This window comes from Lagenorhynchus albirostris, chromosome 4, assembly GCF_949774975.1.
Source record: "Lagenorhynchus albirostris chromosome 4, mLagAlb1.1, whole genome shotgun sequence".
Lineage (NCBI taxonomy): Eukaryota > Metazoa > Chordata > Mammalia > Artiodactyla > Delphinidae > Lagenorhynchus > Lagenorhynchus albirostris.
Genome location: NC_083098.1, coordinates 84,424,963 through 84,437,923, shown reverse-complemented (window position 1 = coordinate 84,437,923; position 12,961 = coordinate 84,424,963). Strand labels below are relative to the sequence as shown.

Genomic DNA, 12,961 nt, shown 5'->3' with positions numbered 1-12,961 from the left:
GCTTTGTATATCCTATTTCTGTGATATTTTGTACTTTTGTCCTTTTTTGAGTGGTTTAAGTCAGCTTCAAGGTGATATATCTGGGCAGCTCTTGATGTGCATGTGCCTTTAAACATTCTCTATACAATTACCCAAATATAAAATGAAGTTAGAGTAAGTAAGTAAGAAAGATTTCATCTTGTTAATAGTGATAATGAATGGTAGAACAAGAATTAACATTTAAGGACTAAATTTGGAATTTTATGTTTTGATTACTGTCTTAAAAGAATATTGTCCATTCTAAAGATTTTAAAACTTCTGGTTGAAAATAAGTTGTGCACACTCTTAGGAAATTTAGAAATTTAGTCTAGAAAAATAATTTCTATTTTCCCAGCCCTGTTTCAGAATTAGAAATTTCCATTACACAGGACTGCCTTGGCAGTCCAGTGGTTAAGACTCCATGTTTCCAATCCAGGGGGCGCAGGTTTGATCCCTGGTTGGGGAACTAAGATCCCATGTGCCGTGCAGTGCAGCCAAAAAAAAAAAAATTTCCATTTCATATAACTATGTGTAGTGGTTTAAAAAGTTTTTAAAATTTTCTTTTCTTTTCAATGCTAGTTTAGCATTTCACCTAATTTTAAAACATCATAACCAAAGTTTTTCCTATTTCTGTAGCTTCTCTAAAAGGATGAGTTGATCAATAAAATTTTTTATTCTGATAGCTTTGTTTTTTAAACACAACTTTAAAAAATGCTTTTTGAGGTGTGATTTATCTTAAACTGTACACATTAAAAATGCACAATTTGATAAATGCACAGATACCTCCATGAAGCTATCACAAATCAAGATAGCGAACATAACCAACATAGACAAAAGTTTCCTAGTGAGTGTCCCTTTATAATTGCTCCTTCCCACCCTTTCTGCTCCCCCATTCCCCAGCAACCACTGATCTGCTGTCACTATAGATTAGTTTGCATTTTCTGGAATTTAATATAAATGACAATTCTGATAGCATTTTAGATTAAGAACCATTTGTATTGTAATTTTTCTCTAGTAGATAAAATATAGACATGTTTGTGATACTGGTTTAATTATATTGGTTTAGAACAGCCTTTCTCAATTCGCTTTAAGCTGTAATGCACTGAAGTAGTATTTCTCAAAAATTAGTTTGCATCAGAATCACTTGGAGTATCTGTTAAGCCACCCCAGAGTTTCTGATTCAGTAGGTCTGGGACAGGGCTAAGAATTTTCATTTTGTAGAAGTTCCCAAGTGATGTTGCTGCTACCGGTTGCAGAAGGCGCATTCCTTAAGACATTTGTTGCTGATAATAAATTAAGTTTTTTCCTAAGCATCCAGGATGGTACTATTTATATACTATCCTTGGGGAAATTGAGAAAATACTTAGTAATTTTCTCTGTTCTGTGGTTAAAATGAGGAATCCAGTTCAAAAAGACTGGTTTAGAATTATCTAATTTGTGTGGTGAAAATGGGCATGTTCTTTAGTAATCTTTAACATTTAGCAGAAGCAAGAAGAACTACAATTCTGCAGCCTGTGGAAGGAAAACCACATTCACAAAAAGATACACAAAATGAAAAGGCAGAGGACTTTGTACCAGATGAAGGAACAAGATAAAACCCCAGAAAAACAACTAAATGAAGTGGAGATAGGCAATTCCAGAAAAAGAATTCAGAGTAATGAGAGTGAAGATGATCCAGGACCTCATAAAGAATGGAGGCAAAGATCGAGAAGATGCAAGAAATGTTTAACAAAGACCTAGAAGAATTAAAGAACAAACAAACAGAAATGAACAATACAGTAACTGAAATGAAAACTACATTAGAAGGAATCAATAGCAGAATAACAGGCAGAAGAACAGATAAGTGACCTGGAAGACAGAATAGTGGAATTCACTGCTGCGGAACAGAATAAAGAAAAAAGAATGGAAAGAAATGAAGACAGCCTACGAGACCTCTGGGGCAACGTTAAACACAACAGCATTCTCATCATACGGGTCCCAGAGGAGAAGAGAGAGAGAAAGGATCCGAGAAAGTATTTGAAGAGATTACAGTCGAAAACTTCCCTAATATGGGAAAGGAAATAGCCACCCAATCCAAGAAACGCAGAGTCCCAGGCAGGATAAACCCAAGGAGAAACACACCAAGACACACAGTAATCAAATTGACAAAAATTAAAGGCAAAGAAAAATTATTAAAAGCAGCAAGGGAAAAACGGCAAATAACATACAAGGGAACTCCCATAAGGTTAACAGCTGATTTCTCAGTAGAAACTCTACAAGCCAGAAGGGAGTGCCATGATATATTTAAAGTGATGAAAGGGAAGAATCTACAACCAAGGTTACTCTACCCAGCAAGTATCTCATTCATATTGGACAGAGAAATCAGAAGCTTTACAGACAAGCAAAAGCTAAGAGAATTCAACACCACTAAACCAGCTCTACAACAAATGCTAAAGGAACTTCTCTAAGTGGGAAATGCAAGTAGAAAAGGACCTACAAAAACAAACCCATGGGCTTCCCTGGTGGCGCAATGGTTGAGAGTCCACCTGCCGATGCAGGAGACACGGGTTCGTGACCTGGTCCGGGAAGATCCCACATGCCGTGGAGCGGCTAGCCCGTGAGCCATGGCCACTAGGCCTGTGCACCGGGAGCCTGTGTTCCGCAACGGGAGAGGCCACAACAGTGAGAGGCTCACGTACTGCAAAGAAAAACAAAAAAAAAAACAATCAACAAAATGGTAATAGGAACATACATATCGATAATTAGCTTAAACATGAATGGATTAAATACTCCAACCAAAAGACACAGGCTTGCTGAATGAATACAAAAACAAGACCCAAATATATGCTGTCTATAAGAGACCCACTTCAGACCTAAGGACACATAGAGACTGAAAGTAAGGGAATGGAAAAAGATATTCCATGCAAAGGGAAATCAAAAGAAAGCTGGAGTAGCAATACTCATATCAGGTAAAATAGACTTTAAAGTAAAGAATGTTACAAGAGACAAGGAAGGGCACTACATAATGATCAAGGGATCAATCCAAGAAGAATATTTAACAATTGTAAACATATATGCACCCAAAATAGGAGCACTTCAGTACATAAGGCAACTGCTAACAGCTATAAGAGAGGAAATCAACGGTAGCGCAGTAATAGTGGGGGAATTTAACACCTTACTTTCACCAATGGAGAAATCATCGAAACAGAAAATTAATAAGGAAACACAATAGAAGCAGATAGATTTAATTGATATTTATATCAGTTAAATGACACAATAGACCAGATAGATTTAATTGATATTTATAGGACATTCCATCCAAAAGCAGCCGACTCTACTTTCTTCTCAAGTGCATACGGAACATTCTCCGGGATAGATCACATCTTGAGTCACAAATCAAGCCTCAGTAAATTTAAGAAAATTGAAATCATATCAAGCATCTTTTCTGACGACAATGCTATGAGATTAGAAATCATTTATAGGGGAAAAAAGTGTAAAAAACACAAACACATGGAGGCTAAACAATATGTTACTAAATAACCAAGAGATCAGTGAAGACATCAAAGAGGAAATCAAAAAATACCTGGAGACAAATTACAACGAAAACACAACGATACAAAACCTATGGGATGCAGCAAAAGCAGTTCTAAGAGGGAAGTTTATAGCAGTACAAGCCTACCTCAAGAGACAAGAAAAATCTCAAACAATCTAACCTTACATTTAAAGGAACTAGAGAAAGAAGAACAAACAAAACCCAAAGTTAGCAGAAGGAAAGAAATCGTAAAGATCAGAGCAGGAATTAATGATATAGGACAAAGAAAACATTATCAAAGATCAATATAACTAAAAGCTGTTTCTTTGAGAAGATAAAATTGCTGAACCTTTAGCCAGACTCATCAAGATAAAGAGGGAGAGGACTCAAATCAATAAAATTAGAAATGAAAAAGGAGAAGTTACAACAGACACAGCAGAAATACAAAGCATCCTAAGAGACTACTACAAGCAACTCTATGCCAATAAAATGGACAACCTGGAAGAAATGGACAAATTCTTAGAAAGGTATCATCTTCCAAGACTGAACCAGGAAGAAATAGAAAATATGAACAGACCAATCACAAGTAATGAAATTGTGATTAAAAATCTTCCAACAGGGCTTCCCTAGTGGAGCAGTGGTTGAGAGTCCACCTGCCAATTCTGGGGACACGAGTTCGTGCCCCGGTCTGGGAAGATCCCACATGCTGTGGAGTCGCTGGGCCTGTGAGCCATGGCCGCTGAGCCTGCGCATCTGGAGCCTGTGCTCGGCAATGGGAGAGGCCACAGCAGTGAGAGGTCCGCGTACCGCAAAAAAAAAAAAAAAAAACTTCCAACAAAAGTCCATGACCCGATGGCTTCACAGGTGAATTCTATCAAACATTTAGAGCAGAGCCAACACCCATCCTTCTCAAACTCTTCCAAAACATTGCAGAGGAAGGAACACACCCAAACTCATTTCTATGAGGCCACCATCACCCTGATACCAAAACCAGACAAAGATACTACAAAAAAAGAAAATTACAGATCAATATCACTGATGAACATAGATGCAAAAATCCTCAACAAAATACTAGCAAACAGAATCCAACAACACATTAAAAGGATCATACACCATGATGAAGTGGGATTTATTCCAGGGATGCAAGGATTCTTCAATATACGCAAATCAATCAATGTGATACACCATATTAACAAATTGAAGAATAAAAACCATATGATCATCTTAAAAAATAATCTTCAGCTTTTCGAATAGTTCACTACTATGCTATTTCACTATTGTATTCAGAAATATTTGTATATTAAGTGGTCAAGTAATTTTTTAACAGAAATGCTAAGAGTCCTTTTTGGTTAGGTAGATACCATTTTCTAGATAAATACTTGCTTTATAAACACATTTAGAGGCATGAATATTATGTATATGAAGCAAAAAATTTTCCCTTTTCAGAATGTTATAGAATGATTTTTTAATTTTCTTTCATTTTTTATTGAAGTATAGGTGCTGTACAATATTATATAAGTTACAGGTGTACAATTTTATGTTAATTACAGGTATACAGTATTATAAGTTACAGGTGTACAATTTTTAAAGGTTATATTTTTAAAGGTTATATTCCATTTATACTTATAAAGGTTATATTCCATTTATACTTATAAAATAATATAAGGTTATATTCCATTTTTTTAAAGGTTATATTTTTAAATATATTTTTAAAGGTTATATTATATTTTTAAAGGTTATATTCCATTTATACTTTTTAAAGGTTATATTTTTAAAGGTTATATTCCATTTAAAGGTTTTTTTAAAGGTTATATTCCATTTATACTTATAAAATAATATATATTTATTATTATTATAAAGTATTGGCTGTATTCCCCATGTTGTACAGTATATCCTTGTAGCTTATTTTATAGTTGATAATTTGTACCTCTTACAGCCCATCCCTATATTGCCTCTCCCTCCTTCTTTCTCCCCACTGCTCACCACTAGTGTGTTGTCTTTGTCTGTGAGTCTGCTTCTTTTTTGTTGTATTCTCTAGTTTTATTTTTTAGATTTCATGTTTAAGTGCTATCATACATAGTATTTGTCTTTCTTTATCTGACATATCACTTAGCATAATGCCCTCCAAGTAATTTTATGCTTTCTTGAAAATAAAGGATATTTGCTTGATGGTATCTTGTTTTTAGAATTGCAGAGAACGGAAGTTTCACATGTTACTTTATCACTTTATTTTAAGTTTGTGTCTATAGAAATGGATAGAAAGTAAGTCAGTAGATAAAGCTGACCAGAAGGATATGTCAACAACACGGGCAATACGAAAAAAACTAAGCCAATTAAGGGCAATTTGAGGTGTCTTAAGAAATAGAATGACGCATTTGTTGTAAAAAAAAAAAAAAAGGGTAGGCAGATATATAATTATAAATTTCTAAGACTTAATTATATGATTAAGATAAACATCTAGATTATTTTTAGCTTCAGTAGTTTCCATGTTTTATTCAGAAAACCTCTATTTTGGTTTGTTCTTAACTGGGATATCTTCCTATTTTGAATTTCAGGGCAGCAGCAATGACTCTCCGCACGGTATTATTGTCATTGCAAGCACTACTGGCAGCTGCAGAACCAGATGATCCACAAGATGCAGTAGTAGCAAATCAGGTAAGGTAGCTGCTTTTGAACGACTTTCTTGTACTTACCTATGAGTGTTTACTTTAGTGGTTTGCAGTGGTTAGAACAGAAGCATACGTCTATTGAAAGTAAATTTGGAAATGGTTTCCTTTCTTGCTGTGAGATTATTGTATCAGATGTAATAGTGAAAACCTAATTTTGTGATTTTTTTTAACACAGTAGTTTGTTTATATGGTAGATGCTTTTTTCCTAACATATTATGAAGTTTTCAAAAACACAATGTTGAAAGAATTACACAGTGAATACCCACATATCTACCTACCATCTTGATTCTATGATTAACATTTTACTTCATGTGCTTTATCATGTGTGTATCCATTTGTCTGTCTCTTAATTCAGTGATGATCCTTCCCTCATGATAATGTTAATCAGCTCCAGCTGTGGCACTGAGTAGTTGCATGGTGAAGGTTATCAAAAACCTTGTAATTGCCAAATGGAATAAATATTTTTCAGTTGTGATCTTTGATTTCCAAGGCAGAGGTTAGCAAATTACTGCCAGACTGACTGTTTATGTAAATAATGTTTTATTGGAACATAGCCACCCTCATTTGTTTACAGCTACAAGTGGCAGAATTGAATAATTATGACAGAGAAAGTATTGTCTGAAAGCCTGAATAATTATTTTCTGGTCCTTTAAGAAAGTTTGCCAACCCACACTCTAAACCAGTGGTTCCCAACCATTTTGGAACCAGGGACTGGTTTCGTTGAAGACAATTTTTCTTCGGACAGGTGGTGGGGGGTGGGGTGGAGATGGTTCAGGCGGTGATGCGAGCGATGGGGAGCGGCAGGTGCAGCTTTGCTCTCTCGCTGCTCACCTCCTGCTGTGTGGACCGGTTCCTAACAGGCCGAGGATCGGTACTGGTCCGCAGCCTGGGGGTTGGGGACCCCTGCTCTAAACCAGTAGGATTTATTGAGCCTTGTGTGGTTTTTTTTGCGGTATGCGGGCCTCTCACTGTTGTGGCCTCTCCCGTTGCGGAGCACAGGCTCCGGTCGCGCAGGCTCAGCGGCCATGGCTCACAGGCCCAGCCACTCCGTGGCATGGGGGATCTTCCCGGACCAGGGCACGAACCCATGTGCCCTGCATCGGCAGGCAGACTCTCAACCACTGCGCCACCAGGGAAGCCCTGTTATTTTTGTTTTTTAACCCAGAAATTTTTTTTTTCTTGACTTCTGAGATACTATTCTCTTTTCCCATCTTCGTAGTTGTGGTTGTTCCCTCCTACTTCCTACAGTTGTTTCTCTTCTTTCTCCACTCTGCCGCCCTGCGTTTTTGTCCCCAACCTGGGATTGAATCCGTGCCCCCTGCAGTGGAAGTGTGGAGTCCTAATTACTGGACCACCAAGGAATTACCTCTCCTCCCTTTTAAATATACTTTCTCAGTTCTTACACTGTTTCTTTCACTTTCCATTTTATACACTCACTTGGACGATCATATCCATGCTGATATTACCACCTGTATGTTGATAACGATATTCAGGCTTGACCTCTGTCCTGAGCCCAAGAGCCTGTTTGGAAGTGGAGAGCTCTATATGAATATTCCATGGGTACCTTAGTACAGCATTCCCAAAACTGAATGCAGAATCTTAAACCTGTGAACCTGTTCATCGTTCTGTAATATAATCAGCTTATTTATATATCCCAGTCACAGGCTTGGAGTACTTCTCTATGTCTCCTTCTCTCTCGTATCCCAGTATCTCTCTGTCGTAATACTTCTCTGATTGACTTAATTCACATGTTTAAAAATTTCTCATTTTACTGCTCTGATGGAGCTCCCTACCTCAGCCTCTTCTTCCCCTCATATTCTGCACTGATAGCAGTTAGCTTTATAAAGTGTAAATCTTATTTCACTTTACTGTTAAAAACCTATTAGTAGCTTTACTATCACCTACTTGATAAGTCCAAATTGTTTAGTATGAAGAGTTCCTCCATGATTTGAACTGTCTGTAAACCCAGTTTCATCTCCTAAATTCTTACTGTTCTTCAAACTCACGCTGTTCAAGATGGTATCATTCCTACATGTCATTTCACCCAGTCTGCCATTTTCCCTGTGCCTAAGAAAACATTTCCTCTTAGAAACTTCTTCCTTTCCTTTGAAAAGTTCATCACTCCTTATGTTGTATATATCCTTGTTAATGTGTTCTACTATTATTTGCCTTAGAGTGCTTAGAATTATGGTTTAACGTGTTATATATGTGCTATTGGTTCATTTTCGATAGTCAGAAACATGGCTTGAGTTCCAGCTTTGATTTCCTGTTGAGTTCTGAGCCTTAAAGGTTGAGGTTGGACTCAGTTTTCTTCTAACTCTGTTCAGTAGTTTGACTTATTTCCTTTTAATAATGGTGGAAACTAGATTTATCATTTTAATGTATAGAAATATTTAATGTGTATAAAACATCTTAAATATTAAAGTGAATTTAATATTTTAAATTTATACTTGGCTTTATTAATTAATGGTAGTCCCAGAATATTTGAGAATAAATTTACTTCTTTCCAATGCATATGGAAAATCTTACCTTTTGAAAAGTACTCTATGGTGAGTTCATAATCATCTCAAAACATGTGCTGTAAGTTAGGACTTTGCATATGGGGTTTTCTTAAATCCCTGTACACTAATACAGCTCTAGCAAAACAGCAAAGTCAAGTTGTATTCTAGCCTGAGCTATGATTGATACAGAAGTTGGTTACATTTATTAATGTCCACATAATTTTAGAAGCTAGTAATTCTGTTTATCTCTGTAATGTTTGCCACTGCACAGTGTTTAGAGACAACTCTAATAACTCCATTTAGTATTAGTTTTCTGCTACTTTGTTGAAATTGGGGATTAAAGTTGATAAACGTTACTTTTGTTTTTCTTTCCTCAGTGCAACTTGTGAATCACAGCTTCAGGTTAAACAGTCTTTTCTTGAGTGACATAGTGTGTTTGCAGTGGAAAGTGAATCAGTCACATTTTAAAAATTGAATCTACATTTATTTACATTTTACTTAGAAAAATCAGGTTTTTAGGCAATTAGGACATGAGTTAACTATATTGAATATTATAACTGCATTGTCATGCCAATCAATTTTTTTCCCCCATATAGTACAAACAAAATCCCGAAATGTTCAAACAGACAGCTCGACTTTGGGCACATGTGTATGCTGGAGCACCAGTTTCTAGTCCAGAATACACCAAAAAAATAGAAAACCTATGTGCTATGGGCTTTGATAGGGTAAGTACATAAAGGCATGTTGATTTTTACTTATTCATTAAATTATTGCTGCAAATCCTTGGCTGACAAAAGTGGCTCAAAAAAATACCCTAAATCTAATTTTGATAAGCAAACTTTGTTATTAAAACCAGTGATCTTTCTTTTTTTTTTTGGCTGATTCCAGTCATTGGTTTTAGAAGCTTCTTTTTATGAAGTGCAAGGTAACTTAAAAATGAAAAAACAAGGTGTGGTTTCTTAATATAAAGACAGTGGGTGGTGCAGTATTTTAAAAATATTTCCCTGAGATTTTATTTATTTATTTATTTTGTCCCCTTTTCTTTTCTACAGAATGCAGTAATAGTGGCCTTGTCTTCAAAATCTTGGGATGTAGAGACTGCAACAGAATTGCTTCTGAGTAACTGAGACATAGAGCTGCTGATATAGTCAAGCTTGCCCCTTCTTGAGGAGCATCAACATCTGTTATTTTTAGGATTCTGCGTAGATTTCTTTTAAACTGGCATTCTTGCCTAATGATGTTATCTAGGCACCATTGGAGACTGAAAAAAATCTCTGCTCTGTAAATAAAGCTAATTAAACGTCTCTGTAAATTTAAAAAGGGGAAATACTTTAATTTTTTTCTTACTTAATAGTGTAAAAATTCTTTGAGCTAAGCTAAAACCATGGAAAAAACATGCTACTTTAGTGTTTAGCAGTGTACCAAGACTAGCAAGAGTTCGCTTCAGGATTTTGTTGAATAATTAAGATAATATTTTGAGTGTGTCAGGGCCATTCAAATCGTTGGTGTTGCATCACAGCTACCTTAACTGTTTTTAACATGGATCCTCTGTGCCTGTGAATTTACTTGCATGCTTGTACTTGACTTCTTAGGATGGGTAGCTGAAAAGACCACCATTTTAAGCATTTGAGAATTCTTAAATATGAGATTATTCAGAATTGAAGATGGTGACCTATTCAGAGCCTTTTTGTCCTTGTCAGCAGACTGGGACACCATATCTGTTTTTCCCCTCTTACCACACACAGCTAATATTCTAATAGTAAATTTCTCTCTTTGGTGGGGAAATGTGCTGAGGGACAGTATCCCTTGCTCCATTTTTAGGTTGTCCATTTGGAATGTTTTGTCACAATTCTTCACTCTTAGAACTTTCATATATAAGTAATAATGTAAAAACGGAGCTGCCAGTTTCGTTTCTCTTGCAAAAACAGTAAAAACTTGATGTTGCAGTATTCCCAGATTTAATGAAAGAACCCAGCTTAATTTTTCAGTGAATTTAACATCTTTCTATTTTTAAACTGATGAAATTTTTCTTTGACAACTTGCAAGGGTGAAATCAACTGTTGGCAGTTTTTTAAGCCTAATTTTGGCTTTATAAGAGATTGCTTTATCAGATCCTTTAAAAGTCACTCTTGTGTGCATTTCCCCCAATTGACACATGAAAGCTGTGTTGGTGTTTTACTGTACATACTTCAGATGCACATAGGAATAGAAGTGTGTTATAAATCTAGCTTTCTTTATGATGTTTCTGATAATATGAGAATTGAAAACTTTACCTTCTCTTGTACATAGTCAGACTTTCTATACGTATTAAACTTACATTTCATTCTAAGTTCAAAAGTTTGAAAATTATTAGTTTTGCAAGCTCAAACACTAATGTGACCATTTTATGAAGGGTGAAATGGATTTGTGTAGGCTGTTCTATACGTAGAAACACAGTTATTATTACATATTCAGGACCAATGCAAAAATAACAAAAATGTAATGGAATCAGAGTGAATTAAAGTAAGGCTGTATACTGAAAGTCATATTATAAAAGGTTTGCTTTCTTCAAGTGTTACTTATCCTAAATTATAATGGTTAAGTGTTTGGAAAATAGTTTTGAACCATAAATTCAGCATAATTTCATTTGACTTCTCAATAATCTTAGAAGCAATAAAAGAACCATTATTAAATATATTGTAATGTTAAGATGTGGAGGTTCTTCCAACAACTTGTAAGGCTTTCCTAATCAATAGTAAACTCTTGTAGTTGATTTTATTGCATACTAAACACAAGTTGCTGTTTTTTTCCCCTATATGTTTGCTTAAGTATAAATTTCTTTATACAATCACCTCCTTTTGTTGTAGTTTAGTTACTTTCTAAAGATGCCAAAGGAAACAAGATTTTTCTTTATTTATTTTAAATAGCTAAAACCATGTACTTTTCTTTATATTTTTGAAGTAAGGTTGGAATTGTGTGAAAATGTGGACAGTTTTGTTCCATTGTTGGTTAGAATTAATTTTTATTTTTAGTGGCGGGTGGCTTGGTAATATTAGTAATATTTGGATTATTTTAAATATCAGACACCTCTACCCAGTTTACTATTTGCCTATTTTATCAGGGTATATTTAATTGTCCTGTGGTTTGACAAATGAGAGAGAAAGAACTGAGAATTTACTAAGGGTCAAGCATTATATACTTTGCTCTTGGAGGCAGCTATACCTTGCCTATGACTTTTATGCACATTAGCCCCTTAGGGTTTACTCATCTAACTACAGTTCAACATCCCCAATGCCCAGGAAATTGAAAAGTACAATATTTTGTATGAGAGGTTCTTCATAATGAATTTTTCATTTCTAAAATTTACCTCATTTACATTTAATGTGATAATCTCTTTCTGGTACATTTCCTACTGTCGCCTTCTGTTGTTTTGTTTGTTTGTTTTTTTCCTATTTTTCTACAGGTAGATTTATTTCCCAAACATAGAAATAAAGGCAGTTGCTCTTTCCTGTGGTCTTATATATGTTCGGAAAAAGAACATTAAAAGTGCAGGTCTAGGGAAGAGGTACCCTGATGGAAATTATTTTTATAATTCTCAATCATTTGTGATTTGTCAGTTGTGAAGGCCTCAAAAATTATGGTAAAAAATATAAATAGTTTTATCCCATTTAGGGCAGACAGATTTGCTACAAGTCACTGATACTCCTATAGGCTTTTACTGTAATCAGGTCTGTTTCCTGAGTATGTGCCTGACCTTTAAAAGAACAAATAATTAGTTATGTAGTATTTCAGTACAGATGACTAAATGAATGAGTAGCAATTTGTGACCCAAATAAGTATACGGTAAGATATATAAATATTTGAGAAACTGGTACTAAATCAGATGCTCTGTGTTGGCTCCCCCAAATGTTTGGAATTGTGACTATGATTTACTTAAACACATAACACGTTCAAGTATATATGTGTGTGTTTGTATTCTGACCATTTTGCTTCTGAGGAGAGTTATCTATGGAATGAAATACATAATTTTTCTTTTTTTGGAAGTATTTCACATTTGTGATTGCTGGTGGTGCTTAAAACTATGCAAAATAATTTTAAAGTATAAGAAAAAATTGGCAGATAAAGTGGATATTGCTTATTTATGCACTACAGAATGCAGCATATCGTATTACTGCTGCTTTGTAAGTTTATCAATGTGAAAAGCAGTTCTTGGCTCTAAGTGTATGCCTGATTTGAGCTTTTAAAATTCTACAATAGGGGTATAATAATGTTCCACGATCCTT

The 12,961-nt window shown here is 35.2% G+C and overlaps 1 protein-coding gene across 2 annotated transcripts in view; it reads left to right on the top strand.

Moving 5' to 3' along the window:
* UBE2K (ubiquitin conjugating enzyme E2 K) overlaps positions 1 to 11,529 on the top strand; it is a 79,606-nt gene extending 68,077 nt beyond the window's left edge. For both annotated transcript variants that reach the window (XM_060148314.1, XM_060148315.1), the window contains 3 exons: positions 6,085 to 6,184; positions 9,296 to 9,424; positions 9,752 to 11,529. In XM_060148314.1, coding sequence (XP_060004297.1) covers positions 6,085 to 6,184; positions 9,296 to 9,424; positions 9,752 to 9,826 — 304 coding nt within the window. In that variant the 3' untranslated portion in view covers positions 9,827 to 11,529. The remainder of the gene's footprint in view (positions 1 to 6,084; positions 6,185 to 9,295; positions 9,425 to 9,751) is intronic.
* Positions 11,530 to 12,961: the final 1,432 nt, after the last annotated feature.